We start from the raw sequence: 22,983 nt of genomic DNA, 5'->3' as shown, positions 1-22,983 counted from the left end.
TTTTAATATTTCATAATGTAATATGTTGCATGGTGAAACACATGTTATTTTCTTAATTATACCGGGAGATATTTTAAAGGAGACAGGACTGTCAATATTCAATCCTTTGATTTGAGCAATGTTTCCTCTGTAAACACTAACGCATTTCACATTGGTACAACCTCTTCTAGATGCTGTCTCCTCTGAAGTTCTAGGATGAATAGTGAAAATACCATCTGAACTAGTAACTGTTTTGAGGCTTATGATCTAACCATCATCTTACTGTTTATTCTTGAATGCTGTCAATTATATTTATCACCTAAATAGCAACTTCGGTTCTGAAATGCCCACTCCTCTATGAATTTTATGTTGACTTAAGTATTGTCAACAAAGAGTTGAAAAAAATCCGAAACACCATAAGTGTTAAGAAACATTTTTGTGCTCAGTATGTTCATGTGTTATTTGCAGATTTGAGAAAGTTTAGTGATACTCCTCGAAATAAATAATGAACATACCAAAGGTTAAAAATGATCCCTTCTAAACAGCAAACTCTTCCCTCCCTCCCTCTTTTAAGGGTATGACATGTGACAGCCAACTGATAGTAAGGGCACCAGAGAGAGAGACAGAGGAGGGAGGGGGCTGGGGGAACGGGAGGGGATGAGCAGGAAACTAGGTCATTATTTTTCTAAAATATTTTAAGCAGTGAGATACAAACAATTAAAATATTTATTTCGTTTACATCAAATGAATTCACAGTTTCTCTCAATGCATCCGATATTCACATTTTGACTGCAAGCATTTCATAAACAGTTCGTGTAACAATCATTCAACTCTTATATTAACAATGAACTTTACACAATATTCACAGTCTATTAACAGTTTGTCATGATGCAAAAACACAGATTCTACTAACAGATGAAGCCTTCCCTGTCAGTTAAACACCTAATCAATCAATTGTAAGTAGCATCACACAGTATCACACACAGACTGTGTACCAAAATGGAGTTGCACTCTGTAACAGCCTCTCCAAATATATATATAGGTCAAATACACAGTACCATCATTTCCATTTAGTCTGGTAACACATGGAAAATGACATATTCAGCAACTAAAATCGAGGAGGAAGCCTTTTCAGTAGAATTTTTTTTTTTTTTAATTATGAAATGGCGAGTAGAAAAAAAGAAAGAAAACAGTAAATTTAACAAGCAAGTTCAACACTGTTATCATCATGATCATAGTGAAGCAAACAAAATGACAATATAGTGAATTTACTTAAATGCAACAGTATGGAGATCAGAATGACTTCACTCTGAGAACAAGTTTTATCTTGAATAGTTCAAGTTACTCGATATGTATTAAACATTCATTCATCCACAAAATGTGAACCAGAACCATGCTTTTACAACATCAAGTGTATGAAATAATCACAGAAAGCATATTTAAGTTTCAATCAAAATTTAAAATAGTCCCAATTTTATGCCCTATATCATCTTCTCCAAAAGAGCTTAATTAACTAACTGATCACAACTTAAGAAGGTAATTTCTTTGGAACTGTAACACTTAAGGTTTTTTGTACACTTGACATTTATCAACTGGATCACAAAAGAATGTCTTCCATCAATCAAAAAGCACTTAAAAAGTGTCCACACAACCTCACAACACAAAATCTCACACTGGGTAATAAGCTAATTCAGATAACACAGTATCACATTTATTCCATATATACGTGCACACACGACCCACAGCCTAAATGAAAGATTTTCAATTGGGAAAGAGAAACCTTTCCAAGTAAATTAGTCACATGGCAACAAATGAATCAAGCAAGATTCTTCCACTGGCATATTTTGCATTCGAGTAAGTATACAAACATAGCCTCATAAACTGTTCTACTAAGCTGTAATACTGAAATGCAAAAATTTTACTCAAGATCAGTTATAAATAAATCAACTGAGAAGACAGGCTGTCACATTTATTTGAATTTTCTCCACGATTGTTGACTGGGATTTGCTTACAATTTTATTCCAAAATGCCCTCTCATTCACAAAACTGTGAAACCATCTTCTCCATTTCCATGTCCTTGTAGACCTCTGCTGGTACATTTTCTTCGGTTGATTTCTTGTGTGTGTCATCTGTGCTACTCGTGGCTCCAAATGGAAGAAAACCTTGACTAGGAGTGCTGACTACAGGAGAGGCATCTTTTGATTCTGACACACTCTGCGCACTGGAGGTAGAAGGCGGTGAAAGTTCCAGGCAAGAATCTGCTAAATCTTCCAGTCCCTCTGGAGTTTTTAATTTATTTAATTCTTCCTTTAGCTGTCGAAAATGTCGCTGCAAAAACAAAACTGGTTTTCAAAGAGAAGTAATGACATATAGTAATTGCTTATAACTATAGTGGGGAAAAGACGAATGACTTTCATGTCCCACTGATGACCAGATCATTAGAGACCAAGCACTGACTGGGATAAGGCAATGATGAGCCAGGAAAAGTAGCATGTCCTTTTCCCTTAGGTCCCCCTTATTAACCTTCGTTGATTTTGGGAAATGCAGAACAACTAATCTGGATGGTCAGGCAGGACTTGAATCCTGCTTCCCCCCAAATGCAAGTGCACCACCTCCAAAGGTTTGACATGATTTCAAACGAGGAATGTGTATATATCTCGAAATGTAAAAGCCATAGGAGGAACAGAATAGGATTTACAATTTAATATATTGCTTGCCACATAGCTTACTGGATGACAAATTCAACATTTTTCTTTAATGGGTACTTAACACTGGTTAAGCCATAAGTGGTGATGTCATAGCACACATCTTTTTTTTTGTTTTGTTTTTAAGCCTCTTTTCCACAGTCACGATTACATAAGAAATATACATTATATACTACCTTTGATACCATATGCATTTCACTTTATTTTAAAGGGCCTACAAGTGAGGTTCCCCCCCCCCCCCCACCCCCACCTCATTTCTAAAGTTGTTCTACAAAATGGATGTGGCCTAAATACGGGTGTTATTACAGTTGTGAAAGATGCTATTGTTTGTTTATTTATTCGAATAATCCTTTTGGAAGATAAAATACATCAACATTTGGTTTTCCTTCTTTATGTTTAATTTTGGTTGCTCCAAGCCTTACTTTTTTTGTTGAAAGTGTTGTTATTTTTCTTCCTGGTCCACTTCCTTTCAATTGCAGACATCTTTCTTCCCTGAAATTCTGCCTTTTGAGTTGCTTCTCCAAAAAGTGTTTTGTTATCTATTGTGTATATTCTAATTCCAGTGTTTTTCATAGCTTTGTCAATTTCTGTGAACGATGGGGGTTTGGATCTGCAACTGTTTAGCAAGTTGACAATCTGTCTGGTTAGTCAGTTGTTAACCATTAAGTATGTGTGTCCACGTAGTCTTGCTTTCCTTATTACATCAGTTAGCTTTTCCATTTTCAAACAGAGCTGCCTGTTTGATCTTAATTTGTATTGAGCATTACTGTTACTTTTACATCCCAGCATTTCCCTTTGAATTCTTTCAACTTTCGCCAGATTTTCAAGATCCCCAAATCTTGCTAGTTTAAGTGCCCCATACACTGTTCCAGGCCTGTCCACTGTCTGTTTGTGTATTAGTTTTGTGTTCTAGGAAAAAGACTTTTTTGTAGTATATTTTTTTAACATATGGAATGTCCCTTCCACTTTATGTACTCTATTTTCCATTGGTATCTTCTCTTTTGTATTGTCATTGTCCATTCTCGAGTCAATATAAGGTAGTGGTCTATATAGCTGCGACAACACTGTGGCATTTCCATTGAGATGTTTACAAAACTGCCTTACATGAATGGTTGAGGCAGGCACGAGAAGCTAGGGCGTCCCCCCACTGGAACTGTCTGGGATCAATTTACACATACTCAACTATAGTTATTTAACACAGTTTGTTTTAGACACTGTGTTGTTAAGAACTTTAAGATTTTTGAGAGGATATCTGTGATGAACTGTGTTTTTCAAATGATATTTTTAGTCCTATTTTGTCTGCTTTTTTCTGTTATTCTGTGATTTGTTCTTATCACTATCCAGTGTGTCAGTAATTAATGCCATATTGTCTGCAAAAGCTAGACAGTTTATGGTGGTTTTATCTCGGTTTCTTCCTAGTTGAACACCCTTAGTATTGATGGTTTCCCTCCACCTTCTCTAATGCATAGTTGAAAAGTAAGAGGTGACAAACCATCTCCTTGTCTTAATCTTGACAATTTCACAAGGCTCTGACAGTGTCCCCATAAATATTAGTTCTGATGTTGCATTTGTTAAAGTTCCTTTAATAATTTCTGTTGTTTTATAATTGAGTCCAAATTCCTTTATAATGTTGATGAGTGCATTTCTATCAATTGAGTCACAGACCTTTCTGAAATCTATAAAAGTTATCACAATTTCAAGTTTCTGGTTTTCCACATTTCTATTCCATTCTTTACATTTAGTATTTGCTCTGCACAAGACCTTCCCTTTCTAAATCGTGTTTGATGTTATCCTTGTTATGTGTTGGGTATGCCTTTAGCTCTCTTTAAAAGTGACATGAACAATATTTTATACATTTCTGACAAGAAGGAGACTCCTCTGTAATTGTTGGCATCTGGTTTCTTTGCTCTTTATGTAGTAGATGTATAAATGCTTATATCCATTCTGGTGGGAAGCTGTTTTGTGTCCAAGTTTTATTAATGATTTATGTTACGCACAGGACAATGTTGTCACTAAGTTTCCATAATTCAGCGACTAAGCTGTCTTCTCTTGTCACTCTGTTATTTTAATTTTTCTTCGATTTCTCTCATTTCCTCTACTGTTGGTGGCTTTGGGTCTGGTTGTATTTGGATTATGTTATCAAAATTAAGTAGTTCTTTTGGTGGATTGCAGTTGTGTAGTTCTCTGAAGTAGTCTGTAAGTATTTTGCAGTACTCAGTTTTATGATATGCAGTCTTGCATATCATAAACGTGGTGGTGTGTACTTCCTCAAACTATTTCACGAATATTTTTTAAAAGCCCCCTTGTGTTGTTCTGGTTAAAATATGACTGATGTTAGTTGATCTTTCATATACTGTGCTCTGATGGTCCATAACCTGTATCATATTCAAGTCACTTTTATAGGACGTGGCAACTAAACAATTACAAACAGAGCTTGGCTTTAAGGGAACATGTTAAAATCATATATTCATGTACATGTGACACCAAGGGGATGGACGTAGAAACAAAAGCCAATTTTAATGCAACACAATGGCACTTATGACAATGGAAATGTAGTAACAGATAATGAATACACGGCCATAGCACAAGCCTTTTAAAATACAATCTTGGTTAACATTATGAGACTCACTTTGACAAACAGAAAACAGCAATGGAATTCAACCGATGGAAATAACAACATAATGAAGTGCACAAGTTGCTGAGGAGATAAAGTATTAGAAATGTTCCTCCTACTGGTCCATAAGCAATCAGGCTTTATAATGTGCTACACAGACCGAACTTTATCATATGAAAATGTATTTACAAAGAGTGATATACAAGTTTTTTTCTTTTTATATTGGGTTTAATGCTTCAATGGGATTGCAATCACTGAGCACTGGCTCATTTTTCGCTGAATAAGGAAACAAAATGGAGATGCCTTTGCTGGACGTGTAATACCAGTGTTGCAAGAGATGTAATCACATTGTTCACATGGCATGTCTGGACTTTTCACATGAATGACTTGGCCAATTTTCAAAGTCAGCAATGAAACAAGCAGAGAGAGAGACAAACACTTTTCTGGGGGTAAACAGGATGGATGTGGTTCCTTGACAAAATCTTCATTTTTGCCATTTAGGCATTTTTCAATCAAGATGTACAGATAATGAAAATTAAACATGAACTCAAAAGTAATAGTGCTCAACTTCCTGAAAGAAATGAGTACATAAGTATTTAATTCTTTAGGGGGCACAAATAACATGTAATTTGGAGGGCTAATGCACCCTCCTCATTTAGATGTATATTTCTTTTATGTATGAGAATTTTTTGCAGCATGAAGTTATTTCAGAGATGCTCTCCACACACTACAACTTTGCAACAGGTGTACAGACACAACTTTCAGGTGTGGCACCTATGGAGCTTGTCCCACCACTTTTTGTTAAAGCAAGCATCTGATTTAATTAATATTATTATATGTTGCATAATCATACATTCCAGTGTGTTTAAAAATTCTCTCTAAAAAATCAGTATCACACTGTAAGATCACAGTGATAGCAATTTTTGACAACCACAAAATACAAACTCGAAAATAACCCACACATTTATCTTGTGCTGAGAAAAAGGTAGACAATGTCCAAAACCCAGACAAATAATTCATACTCTAGTCATAAATAAATAATAATTACTGAACTCTGAAAGCAAACTGTCTCATATCGCCAGACAAAGAATTAAACAATGAAAATTTTGATATGACTAATTGTGCGATGAGCCTATTGGCTCCTTTGTAATTAAAGCCTAAACTCGATTCTCCATAATGAAACATATGACAATAAGATTCCACCTGCTTATAGCTAGCTGTTCTTTCTTTCCATTTGGCATGTTCCATCTGATTTCATTTTGTGGTTTCCCACACTCATATTGTAATTTTTGATGCAGGCTTTGGACTGCTACTGGATGGCTTAAAAACCCTTTTTTATTTATTTCCTTTTTTATTTTCTATTTTTATTCTTTTTAATTTACTCTTCTTGAAACACACACACTTATTGACATACCCTAGCATTCCCTTGGTGTGTGACGTTTATCAATACATGGCCCTATGCAAATAGCAACATCACAGTCTTTGCACCTTAAGCGTGTCATTTTCTGCTTTGAATTAACAATGTACATTAAACATTGTCTCTGGGGAATCTCCTTTCTCTCTGCTGCTACAAGGAATCATGACAATGCTATCAAAATGGAGTTTCTTGCTTTGGTGTCTATGGGATCTCAGTTTTACTTGTTTGCCCATGAAATAGAACATCTTCTTGCATCATTTAATTGTCTTTCAGATGCCTGTACAGAACTTTACATCATGTCTGTCTTATCACCAGCACCCTTTGACGTATTTTATTTCACTACACGACTGGGTTTAATGTATTTCGGCCTGTTGTATATTCCTTCTTCTCTCAGTTTCAAAAAGATCTGGTTCATCTATGGTTCAAAGCATTCAGATTTCTTTGTTGTCCATCCATTTTATGGCCAACAGTGTTCCAAAGAACCTGAATTGTATTTCCCCTTTTTTTTCAGTTTGTCAGGCAACAGTGGTAAATGTTTACTGTTTCTGTGTGCTGTTGCTATGGCATTGGTATATTTCTCATGGAACCATAGGAATAATTTGAGGCCTGAATATCAATTGTCTGCATAAACGGCGTTACCTTTGTTTAGGTATGGCAGTTACAAATGCATAACATCACCTGATTTTTCTCCAGTCAGCATTTATGGATTCTATTTCTATGGTAGCACAACTGTAGAGAACAAAATCTAGAATATAATAACTTTCTACATCACAAAGACTGATACCAAAATGACTACATTTCTTTGATATATACTACTTAAATCAGATATTTCCTTTGAAAGGTGGCAGACTTCCTTCATCTATTACTAAATTTTCACACTGGTCTATGGCCTCATGGAATTTTTTTTTCTGGAGTGTTCTACAATGAGCCATAGTTTCACAAGCATATCTTAAAATACAGCTGAATTGTCACGTAAGTGCAATAAATCCAGAATCAGTTTATGCTGGTCTGCGGACATTGTATGTGAAAATACTGACATTTGAAAGAAAGCATCTGTTGACCAACAGTAATTCACTTCTGCCTTTCTAATTCTCCGCTTAAGCAGAGATCGCATCAAGAAGCAATAAACTTCTGCAAGCTTTATATGCCTCCATCATGCTAACCTGCTCGGTAAAGTCATCATTTTTTCATTACGGAAGTCTAAGTGAAATGCTAAATAATCAAAGTCTTTTCTTACGTCGCTAAATGTCTTCAAAAAATTGTGGTGTTTAATCACAGAATGATTGTCTGACAATCATACATTATTTTTCATGATGAAGTTGTGCTTATCACTTAATCTTCTTTTCCCTCTTCATCAGAAGAATCTTCTGAAAAAGTTCCTCATGGTGTTGCAGAATCAGCAGTACTTCCGACACATCCAGATATTTGCCCAAAGAAAGGACCAAAATATCGACCAAAATATCAATACCATTTTCGTCACTACTATTTATGAGGATTTCCTTGTCCAATAAATTACATTCCAACACTGCAAAGCCAATGCGGGTAAATGTTGTCATTTCACCAACGTGCACAAATGCAATGCACAACTGATAAGAAGAATGAATCCATGAGAAGGTAAAAGCTGTAACACATTGCGTCATTATCATGAACAGCAGATAATGACAGCAGTGGTAGGATTGTTGAAAAGCGGACAACAGCAAGTCATGGTTCCATTGTGGTCGTTCATCTGCTCCCATGCTTGGGCATACAGGAATGCTGTTAATCAGCAGGACTCACTACCTGCCCAGTGTAAACAAATGCTTGTAGCTGTCTGGGCTTTCTACCTGCTTGGCAAAAATGGAAAGGATTAACATCACAACACAAACGGCTGTGTTTGGAGCTGTGAAGTGACCAGGAAGCATGGACTGCTGATGAATGAGTTGACTGTGTTCAGTGATGAATCATGGTTCTGCACTACCACAGATGACCACTGTCATCAAGTCTGGTGGCGACTTGGGAGATGTAGCATTCTTCTAATGTTTTGGAGAGGCATAATAGTGTTACTCCTGGTGTCATGGTATGGGCAGCCACCAGGTATGATTTCAGGACAGGGATGCTAGTTATCGAGAGAAATCTAATGGCACAATAGTATGCCACAGACGTCCTGCATACTCAAATTACCTCTCATGTGACTGTTGGGAACTGATACAAAGAGAATTATATTTTTGATTGATTTAATGATGATATATGTGATCTGAATTACTGTGAATGCCTTGTAATATAAGTTGTGTAACAGTGTATAAACAGCTTTGTGATATACTGGAATCATTACTTACTACCAACATCATGAAATAGGAACTGACCGCTGGATTTCAATACCAATTTCTATGTCATGATGTCAGTAGTAAGCAGTGGTGCCAGTACAACATGAATCTTTCTTTACAATCCCAAAACTTATATCACAAGGAGTTTATAATAAGTCAGATCACAACACTGCAGCAATCAAAGATATAAATGTCTTTGTCAATGTTAACTCTGTGGCACAGTGAACAGCTGTTAATGGTTACTTCTTTGGTGGTTTCAGTTACACCTGAGGCTGAAAGTGCACACAATCCAATGCAGTTGACACTCCCTATGATTTTGTGACCTGCATGCATTTGCAGCTTCATGACCATTAAAAGCTACTACTGCAGTGAAATTCATGCACCACAGGGTCCAAAGAGTGTGACAGTATCGTGGTGCCATTTTTATAACAGGACAATGTTCATACACTGATAATATATGCCCTCATGAACTGTCTGCACGATGCTGAGGTATTCCCATGGCCAACGAGATTCCCAGATCTGCTCCTGATACTATGTTAGGGAGACCAGCTTGGACATCAACTATGTCCCAGTGCCAGTACATCAACGATTAGTTACAATGGTCATGGACCAGTTTGCCACAGGAAAGGATTACAATGACTTTAAGACACCCTTCCTAAAAAAAAGGCATTGCATGCATCCAGGCCTGATGAGGGTGCAATGTAATACTGAAAATTGAGTTCAAAGTGCCAAGTCCTTGGTAAATTTGATTAGACTGTAATCACTGAAATAATATCACATACTCTCTCAGACTGTGAAGTTTCATTTTGTTTTCCATTCCTTCTGGGCACTTCAATTTTTTTTGTCAAACAGTGCACATCCGACATTCAAATCACATGTATTTTGCAAAATCTTAATAACAACAGTAAATGAAATAAAAAATATGTAGTGAAACTAAAAATCTGTGCTACACAGCAATTACAGGGTGGGCAGAGGCTGAGGCTTGTTTGATGAACTTGAGAGAAATCAAAGAGTACTTGCTGAGTTTAATGAACTACAAAAATCAATTTTATCAATGGCAGATGGGTACCTCAGTAGTATTGGGTGAACAAAAATTCGTCATTGGAGGGGACTGTCCTATTACAAAGAACTGTTTATTCAGTTTTATTTTTGTTGTTATTCAGAAGAAAGTGTAAGTTACTGCTTGGTTAAAACAAGTTTTCGTGAAAAACTTAGGTATAGTGGCAGGGCAAGGCATCACAGAAATTGGTATCTAATAGCATAAGCTTTACGAGTTTGTCTTCCTACAGTGATGCATAAAAAAACGATGATTTGGTAATGTTTGAAAACTACAAGCCCTTTGGTTGCTTATATGTAGTTAAGTCAACCAGCCACACGAGTGTGGCAACAGGAAGGGAACGAAATTCAGACTGTCATTTTCCTTGCATGAATTTCACCCTCAAACTGGGAAATTAAAAATTTTTCCCGTGGGAAAAGGAAACACCACTTCAAATTGAACTGAATAAACAGATCAGATGCACTCTGTCACAAAAATGCAAGGCTACGCATGACAAGGTCAGTTGCCACCTTCCACTGGCAAGCATTATGTTGAACATTCATCTAAGTCCTAGCTTAGAGAACAGCGATTTTCGTGGGACTTTTTTTAGTCTTCCATTAATATTTCATGAAAAAGTGACAATAGTAACTGATACATTTAGAATAAGTGGCTGTCGAGGTAGTGACAGATCGCTAGGATTTTTTGTGCCATTGTTGATAGACGACACAGAGAGAAACAAAGGTTGTCTGGGTATTCTGTTCAAATGTTTGTCTCTTGAGTATTAGCATCCCCCAAATTCATCCTGGAAATAGAACTCTTTACTCACTGTAGATAAGCATTTGCTAATGACCGAAAGACAATGATATTGAAATACAACAACAAATCCAGGGCTTAATCAGAGTACGTACAAATATCCAAATAGAAAAGTGCAGAACGTGGGGTCCCAAACAAGAGTTTAGTAAACAGTTATTTCAAATTGCCTCCATAAATCACAAAATATCGATTATATCATATAAGAATGAAGAGTACATAAATCAGCAACTCAGAATTAATAACAACGTATTTGTATACCGTATTTACTCGAATCTAAGCTGTGCTCTTTTTCTGGTTTTTGTAATGCAAAAAACCGCCTGTGGATTAGAATCAAGTGCAAAGTAAGCGGAAGTTCTGAAAAATGTTGGTAGATGCCGCCACAACTAACTTCTGCCGTCGAATATATGAGCACTACACAGGCATGCTTTGCAGGCACAGAGATAAATACTGGCACAAAACCTCTGCGTCAGCAAATAAATTAAAAGAAAAGGTAGAAGAATGTAAACATAATGCTGTGTATTCTTTTGTGTTTTCTGCCATCTCATTTAAATCCTGTCTGCCTAATAAACTACGAAACTAGAGTGAGACAACAGCAAACATGGAAGAATATACATATCATGTCATGTTTATATTCATATTATTCTTATGCTGAATAGTGATAGTCAGAAATGAAGCACAGCAACTGACTAGAGTTTTAAATCTAAGATGACTAATTTCTGTGCAGAATGTAATGTACTAAAGAGGCGTCTGCAAAGATTTTCAAACGGAGAAAATTTTTCGATAAACTCTCGTTCAGAATATCTTCTATTATACGCAGTATATTATTTGGTTCTTGTTGATCCATTATAAAAGAAAGCAGCAGTGTAAGTAACAACACGTAGCAGTCTCTTGCCTTTGTTTCACTTACGAGGCAATTCCTGTCCTTTTCTTTATTGTAAGCAGCGGTAGCGCGCACAAAAGCGAGCCATGCCACGAGTGGCTACAGGTCGTAAACACTCGTATCAGAATGTGACAAACAATGCATGACACAGTACAATAATACATTTTCAGCTTAGAGTGACGTAAACACCTATCACAAAGAGAACGGCACTTATCAGATCAAAGCACAATAAGCAATTGATTCAAACCAGACGAAGCACGTGAAAAAGGAAGGGTACCCATATAAATACGGACGGAGCGCCTGACACATAGCAATGGCTACTTGGTAAATCTTAACTGTTAAGCTTACGACTCGAACCAAACTACTGTAGCTGTATCTTCATCCATTCGACCTAAATTGTGTCTCATGTTACAATGGACCAACTTTGTTTCGATTTGGAGGTGCGGCCTAAGACTTTTCTCTCGTCTTGAATTTCGAGTCTCAAATTCCAGGTGCGGCTTAGATAAGGGAAAATTTTTTTCCCTTGATGTCGAGTCTCATTTTTCAGGTGCGGCTTAGATTCGAGTGCAGCTTGGATTCGAGTAAATACGGTAGATGACAACCATACCTTTAAAGCCATGGAGTTTAGCGAAATGGCTCTCCCTGTCCGCCTGTCTCCACACTGAGAATCCATATCAGCAATCCAGTTCTCAATTTGTTTCACAATTTCATGCCTCTTCATCCAAAAGTGTGTGTGTATGACCTGGAAAGGAATACCATATAAGAAATATACAGCTAGAGTAGAGAAGAAATTTAAAAAATTACTGCATCTTTTCATCAAGAAATACAACACGTACCTCTTTGAAGCAGGGACACGGATTTCGAATTTGTTCTAGCATGGCCCATTTCACAGTTGCTTGGCATATGTTCGAATTGTACTCCCTTGAGCTGTGGTTGCCCGATGGTGTACCTCTTGATCGCTCATAGCCAGGCTCATTGAAGTAGGGCTCCGGAACAAGAATTAGTGACTGTATGGACACTAACACCTACAACAAATTAAAACACTTACTAAACATTTGCAATAAAATTGGTGGATTATATAAAAATGTAAAAATCAACTGAAACTAAACCAACAGTTTATTTTAATGAACCATACAGGGGTTCAGAAAGATTACAATGAAACTGGGTGCAGTAAGATTGTTTCAGTTAACTAGTATCGTGTTCTGTAAAAAATGCAGAGAGTACACTGTAAGAATGTTTAACATGTTCATTTACGGTAGCTTTGCTCATAACGTACTCACTGCTTTTTAAAGTAAGTACACACTTGATAAAATGTTAAGAACAGAAGTAGACACATTGAAATATCAGCATATTATTCCCAAAAGGATAAGAAAATTAGAATTTGATTTTGCAAAACTATATACTAGGGTTTGCTTTAAAATTCATGTAACTCGTAGTAGTGTGAGTTGTTAACTGCCAAAGGTGATAGTACTAGTACAACGGTAACAGTACTAATACAAAGCTCCACACTACATGTGTAACTTGTGGGTTTCAGTCAACATTCATGCTTTGCTCAGAAGCTGCCAATAACGAAGCTAAAAGCTTACTACTTATGACGGCTACAATGACAGTGTCCACCAAACAACTTCAACTTCATGACTTAACTGTTTTTAGTGACTTTTTTCCCCACAATAAAAGAACTGGCATAATTTCACACTGAGTTAGGTGGTGCACTGAGAAAGCACTCTACTTGCATACTGAGGACTGAGCTTCAAATCAATTGACATGACTTTCAGAATTTTGTATAGAGTCTGCATTAAATTGAAATAAATTTAAATGCCGTCTCAACAGCTGAAGTGCAGTATTTCATATGAAAATTGGCAGATGTAGTATGTCACTGGTAACTATCTCAGGAACACATACATTATACTTTTTCTGTCACACATTTACTATATTGGACTGATATGGAGATAAGCTTGTTATATTAGTGACACCAACAAAACAAAAAAAAAAGTAGTCAGAAAAATATGCAAAGCTTATCCAAGGAACACTAATGACCCTGTTTATGAAGTTGAAGACACTCACTTTTGTGATAGAATCATTGACAAGGAGAGATCCCCCCGTGGTGGGATCGACTTTTTGAAAGCAACGGTACAGTTATGTAGGTTAAGATCCCAGAAATCACACACTACAGCCGTTCACCCTGGTGGGCCCTCATTTGTGAAAAATTGACGAAAAAAAATTGAGAAATTTGTGTGACACTCAATAGCATTAAAAAAGTTGCATCATAAAGTCCTGTTGTATGGTGCAGTGAATAGGACAGTAGCTTCACATTCATGAGATTGTGGGTTGACATCCACATATCACTTTCACAACACATACTTCTTATTTTGTTTGAATTTCGTTATATTTATAAACCCTTCTTCCATTTAAATCTTCATCAGCATTATTTTGTCCATAGTGCAATAGATATTTAGGTCATGTAGTAAATGTTTGTATGACGATTACCAGGGATAAAAAAGGGAACAACTGGTAATGAAAAATACATTTTTCACACCACTGCACAGTCAATATACATTACTTGGTCTTTTGTTTTTAACTAATAAATTGGAATTTTCAAATAATTGAGTATTATAATAGATAAATATAATTAAATTCATATTGGAAAAAAAGATATAAAGAAGAAAATGAAACAAATGAAGAAAGTTCATTCATTAAAATAATGTGACAAAGGAATAGAAATAAAGAAAACACATTTAAACCAAGTAACTGAATAAAAATAATGGACAGACATTTAGATCAAGATTTACAAATAAAACAATTTTTAAAAAAAAGTCTACTGCACATTACCAGATCTGAACCCATAACCTCTAGAATGTGAAGCTTTTATTGTCTCCATTACACCATGCAACCAGACTACAAAATGTGGCTTTTCAACCTTACAGAAAAACAGGCAAAATTCTGAATTTTTTTCGTCAATTACTTGCAACTTGCAACATGGGTGAATGGCTGGCTCCAGCACCATGTATTTGGTTTCAAAAAGTTGATGCCACCGCTGGGGTCCTCTCCTTGTGAGTTTAAAACTGAAGAGAGCATTCATTATCACAAAACTCGATGCAAACTAAGAACTTCTATCCTGAGACACTGGCTTTCAACTCCAACATAAAAGTTTTTAAATAACTATGCCAATCTGCTATGTCTTTGCCCTCTAATAATTCTCAAGAAAGCCCATTCTAACAAAGCAACATGACTTTTTGAATTAAATAATGATGACATTGGGTTTTAAGAACGTTGTTGTTGTTGTTGTCTTCAGTCCTGAGACTTGTTTGATGCAGCTCTCCATGCTACTCTATCCTGGGCAAGCTTCTTAATCTCCCAGTACCTACTGCAACCTACATCCTTCTGAATCTGCTTAGTGTATTCATCTCTTGGTCTCCCTCTATGATTTTTACCCTCTACATTAGTACCTAAACAGCCCTGCCTTCTTATGATTAAGCTTGCAATTCATCTGACCATCTCAGAAAATTATTCCGTGATTTGTGAAACAAAACTTTTTATGGAAATAGTATTATTACCTGTAGGAAACTTGATGTCTGCGCATTCCACTTTTCTTCAGGGCGCCCATGCCAAGTATTAAGAACACTCAGACACACTTTGCCATCATTGTATAGATTTGGATTAAACCTTATTGTGTGATGACCAGTGGTTTCCAGATTAATTAACATTGGTGAGTTTGGATAATCAGGAGGAAAGTAGACATCGAATTCAAAGCAGCCATTAGCATACGGTGTCTCTGCAGGGCCTGTTATCAGGACCTGTAAAATAAGCATTTTCAAGTTTTCATGATAAAAGACACTCTTTCCTAAATTTTTTAGTATATAGGACGTAAAGAAAATTATACTTTGCCCGTGCAAGTTTCTGCATGTCACACAGAAAAGTTGTGTTATTACATCATTTCAACTTTATTGCTGGACCAAAGTCAGTGCACCGTAATGGAAGCACTAATGCTGTACCTTGCCCTCACATGCAGCTGTCCCAAGATTATACTCTAACCGTACTTTGAACACAGGACAAGACCAACAAATATTACTATTTCTGATAACCAGTGTCTCAATCAATTTTTAAAAAGAGAAGAAGGATAGAGAGGAAAAAATGAAGAGGGGGGGGGGGGGGCGAGTAGAAGGGGGTCAGGGGTTGTAAGGGTTTAGTTTCAGTTTCAGTCACAGGTCTTTACTGTGAGCACAGTATTGTTGGAGGCACATGAATCTTTACCCTCAAGTGGGCACACCATTTTTCATAACACAGGTGGGTGCGTGGCGCACTTTGTACACACACATAGAATGGCTGTCTTTATGTCACAAAGGTAAACAATATAATCAAAACCACATTTCAATTTTAGTTTATTTAAACAATGAGAAAATAAACTTATGTAATATGTGTTAAACCACTGCTTTATTAAACAATAATGAAATAAATTTCAACTATAACACTCTGTTGCCAAGAACAGGCACTACAGAGTCAGTAATGATCCACTTGAAGCAGTGCAGTTGCGTCAGATCCCAGCCAGCTGCTTGTTCGATCATTAGTTATCTTGTAGACAACTGTCTCAATGTGGGATTATGTTGCTACTTCATAATCAGGGTAATTTTTTTGCACGGATTGTACATTTTTTCTCACCTAGCTCACTTTGTGTTTTATATTACTGCTGCTCACTTGAACGTATGAAAGCACAATTTATTGCTGTGTTATCTGAAGCAATAATGAAGAAATAGGTACGGGTTTTCAGTTGTGAAACAACAATGGAACCACACAAAATCATTTTAGTTTTGGTTGGTGCACTTTATACATAGAAGTGCCAGCTGAAGTGTTAAAGCTGCATAGGGATAGTAAAACAATTCAAAGCCTAGCAGGAACTATCCCAGGTTATACTTGGAGAGTGACTACGTGCCAACTAATAAAGCATAATTTAACAATAGATTACTACCTATCATAAAGATGACACTTCGAGTTACAGGCAGGCACAACGAAAAGACTGTTACACATTTAACTTTCACCCAAACGGCTCCTCAAAAAAGTAAACACACACACACACACACACACACACACACACACACACACACACTGCTACCATCTCTGGCATCTGGGACCAGAGAGCAACTGTCTTGTTGAATGGTTGCAGCAATCTGGAGGTGGTGGGTAAGGGGAAGGGATAACACGGTATGAGGAGGGTGGGCATGGGAAAGGGATAGCAGGATATGGATATGGGGGGGGGGGGGGGGGGGTTGAGAAAGAGCTGTCTGGCACAGTGTGCAAGGACTAGGAGAAGGCATGGAAAGTCTGCCACCAGGTGTAGCATCAGGAGGCTGCAGGGAGGGAGGGGACAGCGAGTGCAAAAGGAGAGGAGCAGTGAAGGGGAAAGGCAGGTGGATGTGTTGCCAGAGGGCTGTAAACAAAGATGTTAAGGGGATGTGAGTAGAAAGGAGGCGGTACACCAGAGGGGGCAAAAACGGTTGTGTGTGTGTGTGTGTGTGTGTGTGTGTGTGTGTGTGTGTGTGTGTGTGTGTGTGTGTGTGGACAGTAGGTTACCTTAGATTGGGGCCAGGATAATTTTGGGAGAGGAGAATGTGCTGTAAGGGTATCTCCTATTTGCACAGTTCAGAAAAGCTGGTGGTGGAGGGAAGGATTCAGCCACTGATATAAAGCATATGTTCAGCTGCATGTTGTGCCACTGGGTGGTCTATCTGTTCTTGGCCAGTTTGACAGTGGCCATTCATCCTGGTGGATACCTGGTTGGCATTCATACTGAATAAAAAGCTGTGCAATGATTGGAGCAGAACTGGTATATGACCGGGCTACATTCACAAGTGGTCCAACCTCCAATGGGACAGGATAAGCCTCTAGCTAAGTGGGTGGACTGGGCAGTCTTGCACCTGGGTCTTCCACAGGGATATGATCCCTGCGGCAAGGGTTAGGATTGCGAGTGGCATGGGGATGGACCGGAATGTTGTGGAAGTTTGTTGGGTGATAGAACACCATTTTTTTTTTGGAGGAGAGGAGGAAAGATCTTGGGTAGGATGTCCCTCATTTCAGAGAATGATGATAGCTAATCAAAACCCTGATGAAGACTAGGCTTCATTCTTTCTACTCCGGGGTGGTACAAGGTGATGAAGGAAGCACTCCCTTGTAGCTGGTTCTTGGAGGTGGAGGAGGATTGGAAGTGTGTGCCAAAATGGCGTGGGAGGTCCGTTTGCAGACTAGGTCTGATGGATAGTGCCCGTATGTGAAAGCTCTACTGAGACCCCTCAGCATACTCAGCAAGAGTGTCCTTGTCAATGCAGATATGCCATCTCCAGATGGTCAGGCTGTATGGGAGGGATTTTTTGGAGTGGAAAATATGACACCTGTTGAAATGTAGGTACTGTTGGTAGTTGGTGGGTTTAATGTGAACAGAGGAGTGGATGGAGTCATCAGGTAGGGTGGTCAATGCCCAGGAAAGTGGCATTTTGGGTTGAGGAGGACCAGATGAAGCAGATGGGAGTAAAAGTGTTGAGGTTGTGAAGGAAAGACCACATGATTTGTCTAGTTTGATAATGTCGCCATGAAGAAACTGTTCTACCTGAAGTAGACATAAATATTCAATTGTAAATATGACGTATTTGTTCATCAAATCGCCATCTGTGAAGGAGTGCAAGGACTTTTGCTCAAAGTAATGCAGTTTTGTAGCTCACCCAATCGACACTCTTATTTTTCTTGCTCTTATTTCTTTTCTTCAGAGAGGTTCCTTTTACATTTTAAAATATCTTTTACGTGATAGACGGGTTCAACTAAATTAAAGTATGATGGCAACTTGAATTCTACTGACAGTAATTTGTATACAATGTGGCCAGGTGGTTCAATAAACAGTCAACACAGCATCTACTAATGACAATATGAGACCCAGTAACTGAAGCCAGAGGTGCGTGACAACGAAAGACGGCACACACAGGTGGCACTTCACATACTTATCAGGGGATCCACTTTATTAAAATGTAAGGGGTTCTTTTCCTCTAAGTTTCAATATACTGTGAAGTGATTTCTGAATTACAGCAGATTTTGTCAGTTAAGATAGTGACAACATTATCCCATTCAGATATAAAACTTGTTCAGGTAATTTAGTACCAGTAAATTACCAAAAGATAAAATGAAAGCCAAATAATTTATCATTAATAACAAGTTACAATATCAATTTTTGACATCACTTTTGACATCATTATTCATTAGGAGATTGACAGAATGCCTCTCACAGATGGTAATGTTAGTTGAGAAACAATTGTAAATACGATGGTACTGAAATTAATAGAATTAAGACAGGCAATTTTAAACCAATCAACAGAAATTAAAGTGATGAGCAAAAAAATTACTCAGACAGATAGCTAATTATTGCATAGAATGGTCAAGGTAAGTTCTCAATTAAACTTGTACAGCAATTAGAAGATTATGTAGAATTGGTGAAAGAAAGACTGGAGTGAAGTGGAACATTTATACATGATTACATCCATACAAGATAGTATACTGAGTGGAGGTATTGGAAAAGTAACTGTTCGACACAATGGGTAACTTGGAATCAATAACAAATGAAATGTTTGTGAAGGGTCATCATTGGCCCAAAATTTATTTACATTAAAATGGAGAAACATGGTCAATATTGACTAATAAAGCATTTAGGTATACAAGTCAAATAAACATGTTGAAAATTGCATTTTTTCTAACCAGATATACACAAAATGAACACTGAAAACTATCAACTTATTTAGAACACATTATTTCAACTTTACTGACATCTATCTAAGATACATATTTACAAATACCCAACATACCTTCATTATATCAAGCCTGTCGGTGTCGCAACGAACAAACACAGAACTGCTGTACGAAAGTGGGAGTGACGTAGACAGTGTTACTGTCTCTTGCGCCAGTCGCTTCATGCGAGCTGGGTGACTTCTTTCTCCAGCAGACCTCACATTCGATTCAAAATGGTATGAGACTACAAACTGATATCCTCCTTCGCTACTTTCTGTTATCATTTCATATGTATCTGTAACATATAATGATAAAGTATTTAATGAGATTTTTTAAATCATATTCTCACATTTATATTAACTTCTAATGCATTTTCTACGTACAGTTCAGTTCTAAATTTAGAAAAAAATATTACTTGGGAAACGGGAGAGAAGAATAGTGCTTATGGAGACAATAAAGCAACCTTTATTTGAAACTTTTTTCTGTTAAATAGTTGTTATGTTATTTAGCTGACATTGTATATATTACTGTATTTATAGTATGTCTTACTTAGACTATGTACAATTTGGCATTGAATTGCCCTTGCATTTATTGTAAGTTTAAATTGAAACCTGTACAATTTGACACGTTCCATATCCTTGTGATTGACTCACTAACTGGATCTATGGAACATGAAATAAATAAATAAAGCACATAATCAGTATTTATGATTTTGCTTCTAAAACAGAGTGAGCAACACCCTAAGTTAGCAGTTTCAACAAAGGGAGCAACAGCCTAAGTTGGCACTTTATCATATCAAAAGAAAATTCAATAAAGAACACTATAATTATGAGACAGAATTGGTGTCCAGTACTTACATTTTGGAAGCAAAATATGCAGTATTCCTTATAGATATATGAAAAAGTGACACACTACCTAGCTTTCAGAACTAGTAGTCCCTTCGAGAGGGAGGGAGGGGTGGAGGGAAGAGGGGGGAGGGGTCCAGGGTGGTTACAAAGGGAGGCAGACCCTAGGATGTGGGTTACACCCAGCAGTGGTGAGAATCTCCACTGACACTGGGCACAAGAAACTCAGCCAATCTTCCATGAACCTGGAAGTAACTGCAAAGTCCTCACTTTTTAAGCATACTACTCCAAATGAGAACAGTTCTATGAATTACAGTAACAGATGTGTGTTCTGGTTAACTCCAGATAACAGGCATTAAATAACATTTGCAGCACACCAAGTGAAGTGTTTCGTTGTTAGAGAGAATTGACGAAATTTTGTGTCATAAAAGATAAAAACAGGAACAATGAAGAATTTTCCAAATTGATAAAAAATTTCATTGCACTGGCTCATTAATTTATGCTATAATTATTAAATGGGACAAGCAGTACACAAAAATAAGTAACATGGAACCGTATCTAAACGGCTAACTCCAGTGCAAGAGAAACTTAGGTTAAAGGTAAATGCATATTTACTATCTTTTCAGCATTAGTCGCATTGCCAACTTTAACTCCTAACTATCATTATAAATGCTATCACAGATCTCCGACACTTGACCATTGTGTTCCTCACGAGTGGTTACTAGCTTCTTCTAGTAGCCATGATCCACAGAAGGAATATACTTTTGGGGGGGGGGGGGTGCTTGAGATCTGCCCCCTCTCCCTTGCTCATGGCATGAATTCTTGAGTTTAGCGCATCATGGTTTATATTTGCAAATGCAGATTGGCATCCTGTTGCATATTTCTTCAAATTAGCGATAACAAATGGAAAAAGTGATACTGTACTGAAGAATGTAAGGTAGCAACCTCTTCAATTTAATTTAGTCTATGTCACGCCAGTTTACAGCTAAGCCATTGGCTGTCTTCTTGCAGTTTATCATGGTGTCTTCAAAAATTTTTATAGACAAAAAATCATTATAATTCGTTTTATCTACTGCTAACTGGTCCTTTGTTTTGCAGTAATGGATTACATTGTAACAGAGTTTGTTGGAGTTATTTGGCAGATAGCTGCATCCAGGTATGAAAAACTGCAAGTCAATAATACCCACTTTAATTGCAGAACTTTGTAGCACCTTCATCATTGTTATTTTGGTTTCGATTCTGATCAGTACATGAGTCTAAGTCAGAATATACTTGTGGTCTTTTGCATTGTTTGTTATGTGCTGTTTTAGGCATGTAGCTGCTTTTTGTGACATCAAAGAACCTTCTGTTTCTGGCCTCATATACATAAACCCTCTGTAGTTACCAAAATCATCACAGCGAAAATTATATACATAAAATTTCCATTTATCACATTAATTTGATTTTTTTAGCTTTATGCTATGTACGGGTTTTACTAAGATGCAATGCTCACATAAAATCAGTATTGAGGACGCTAAATGTAATACTTGAGATTAAATACGAAGAAGCAAATGTCATGGCAATACAAGTAAGAAAATTTGAGTTAGTTGCTTTGTCCTCCGAAAGCTGAAACATAACATTCAGTTGCTCTGCAAAGCGTTGTCACCTATCCATGCAAGAATTAATTAATGGAGCCAAAAATTGTGACCACAGAGGTTTTTATAATAAAAAGTAGAAATATTATAAACAATGGAGTTCATCAGTTTGGCCTCTGGGTGGCACAAATATCTCTCTGCTTTGGTCAATGTATCAGCTTTAGACCATCTGCTGATCAGATGTTCTACTCTGTCTGACCTTCCTTGGAATAGACCTGCATACACCCCCCCCCCCCCCCCCCCCCCCTCTCTCTCTCTCTCTCTCTCTCTCTCTCTCAAGATTGGTTAGTACCAGACTACTGGGGCCACAATATATGTTAAACACATACCAAATTGCAGTCTCCTCATTACTTCAAGGTACCTCTCCTCATGGGACCTTAAAGGAAGGTCTATATTACTTAAATGAGGCCCTTCTCTCACAACAGAACTCTCTTGGCCATCTTCCATTGTCAGTCTGTCTGTTGCAGCCTGAAAAACATAAAGAGACAATAATTTCAAAAAAGGTTATGCATAATAAAGAAATTTTTAATGACCACTACTCCTGTAGGCTTTTATTTTTAATGTTGCTATCCCACCAGCAATCTACTACAAACGGAAACATACTTGGTCATTATATTTCACTTGCAAGCAGTCATTCCTATCTTAAATACACTGAAGTACCAAAGAAACTGGTATAGGAATGCGCATTCCAATAAAGAGATACGTAAACACACAGAATACGCCACTGCGGTTGGCAACGCTTATATAAAAACAACAAGTGGCTGATGCAGTTGTTAGATCGGTTACTGCTGCTACAATGGCAGGTTATCAGGACTTAAGTGAGTCTAAACGTGGTGTTACAGTTGGCACACAAGCGATATGACACAGCACCTCTGAGGTAGTGATGAAGTGGGAATTTTTCCATACAATAATTTTCACAAGTGTACTGTGAATATCAGGAATCCAAAACATCAAATCTCCGACATCACTGCGGCCGGAAAAAGATCCTGCAAGAATGGG

General features: G+C 37.3%; 1 protein-coding gene across 3 annotated transcripts in view; it reads right to left on the bottom strand.

Moving 5' to 3' along the window:
* Window positions 1-687: 687 nt before the first annotated feature.
* LOC126335421 (baculoviral IAP repeat-containing protein 6-like) overlaps window positions 688-22,983 on the bottom strand; it is a 311,044-nt gene continuing 288,748 nt past the window's right edge. For all 3 annotated transcript variants that reach the window (XM_049998701.1, XM_049998709.1, XM_049998717.1), the window contains 6 exons: window positions 22,314-22,452; window positions 19,583-19,800; window positions 15,302-15,541; window positions 12,584-12,772; window positions 12,355-12,489; window positions 688-2,307 (listed from right to left, as the gene is read on the bottom strand). In XM_049998701.1, coding sequence (XP_049854658.1) covers window positions 2,014-2,307; window positions 12,355-12,489; window positions 12,584-12,772; window positions 15,302-15,541; window positions 19,583-19,800; window positions 22,314-22,452 — 1,215 coding nt within the window. In that variant the 3' untranslated portion in view covers window positions 688-2,013. The remainder of the gene's footprint in view (window positions 2,308-12,354; window positions 12,490-12,583; window positions 12,773-15,301; window positions 15,542-19,582; window positions 19,801-22,313; window positions 22,453-22,983) is intronic.

Source organism: Schistocerca gregaria, chromosome 1 (genome assembly GCF_023897955.1).
Source record: "Schistocerca gregaria isolate iqSchGreg1 chromosome 1, iqSchGreg1.2, whole genome shotgun sequence".
NCBI classification, from domain to species: domain Eukaryota; kingdom Metazoa; phylum Arthropoda; class Insecta; order Orthoptera; family Acrididae; genus Schistocerca; species Schistocerca gregaria.
This window is presented reverse-complemented; position numbering and strand designations above follow the sequence as displayed.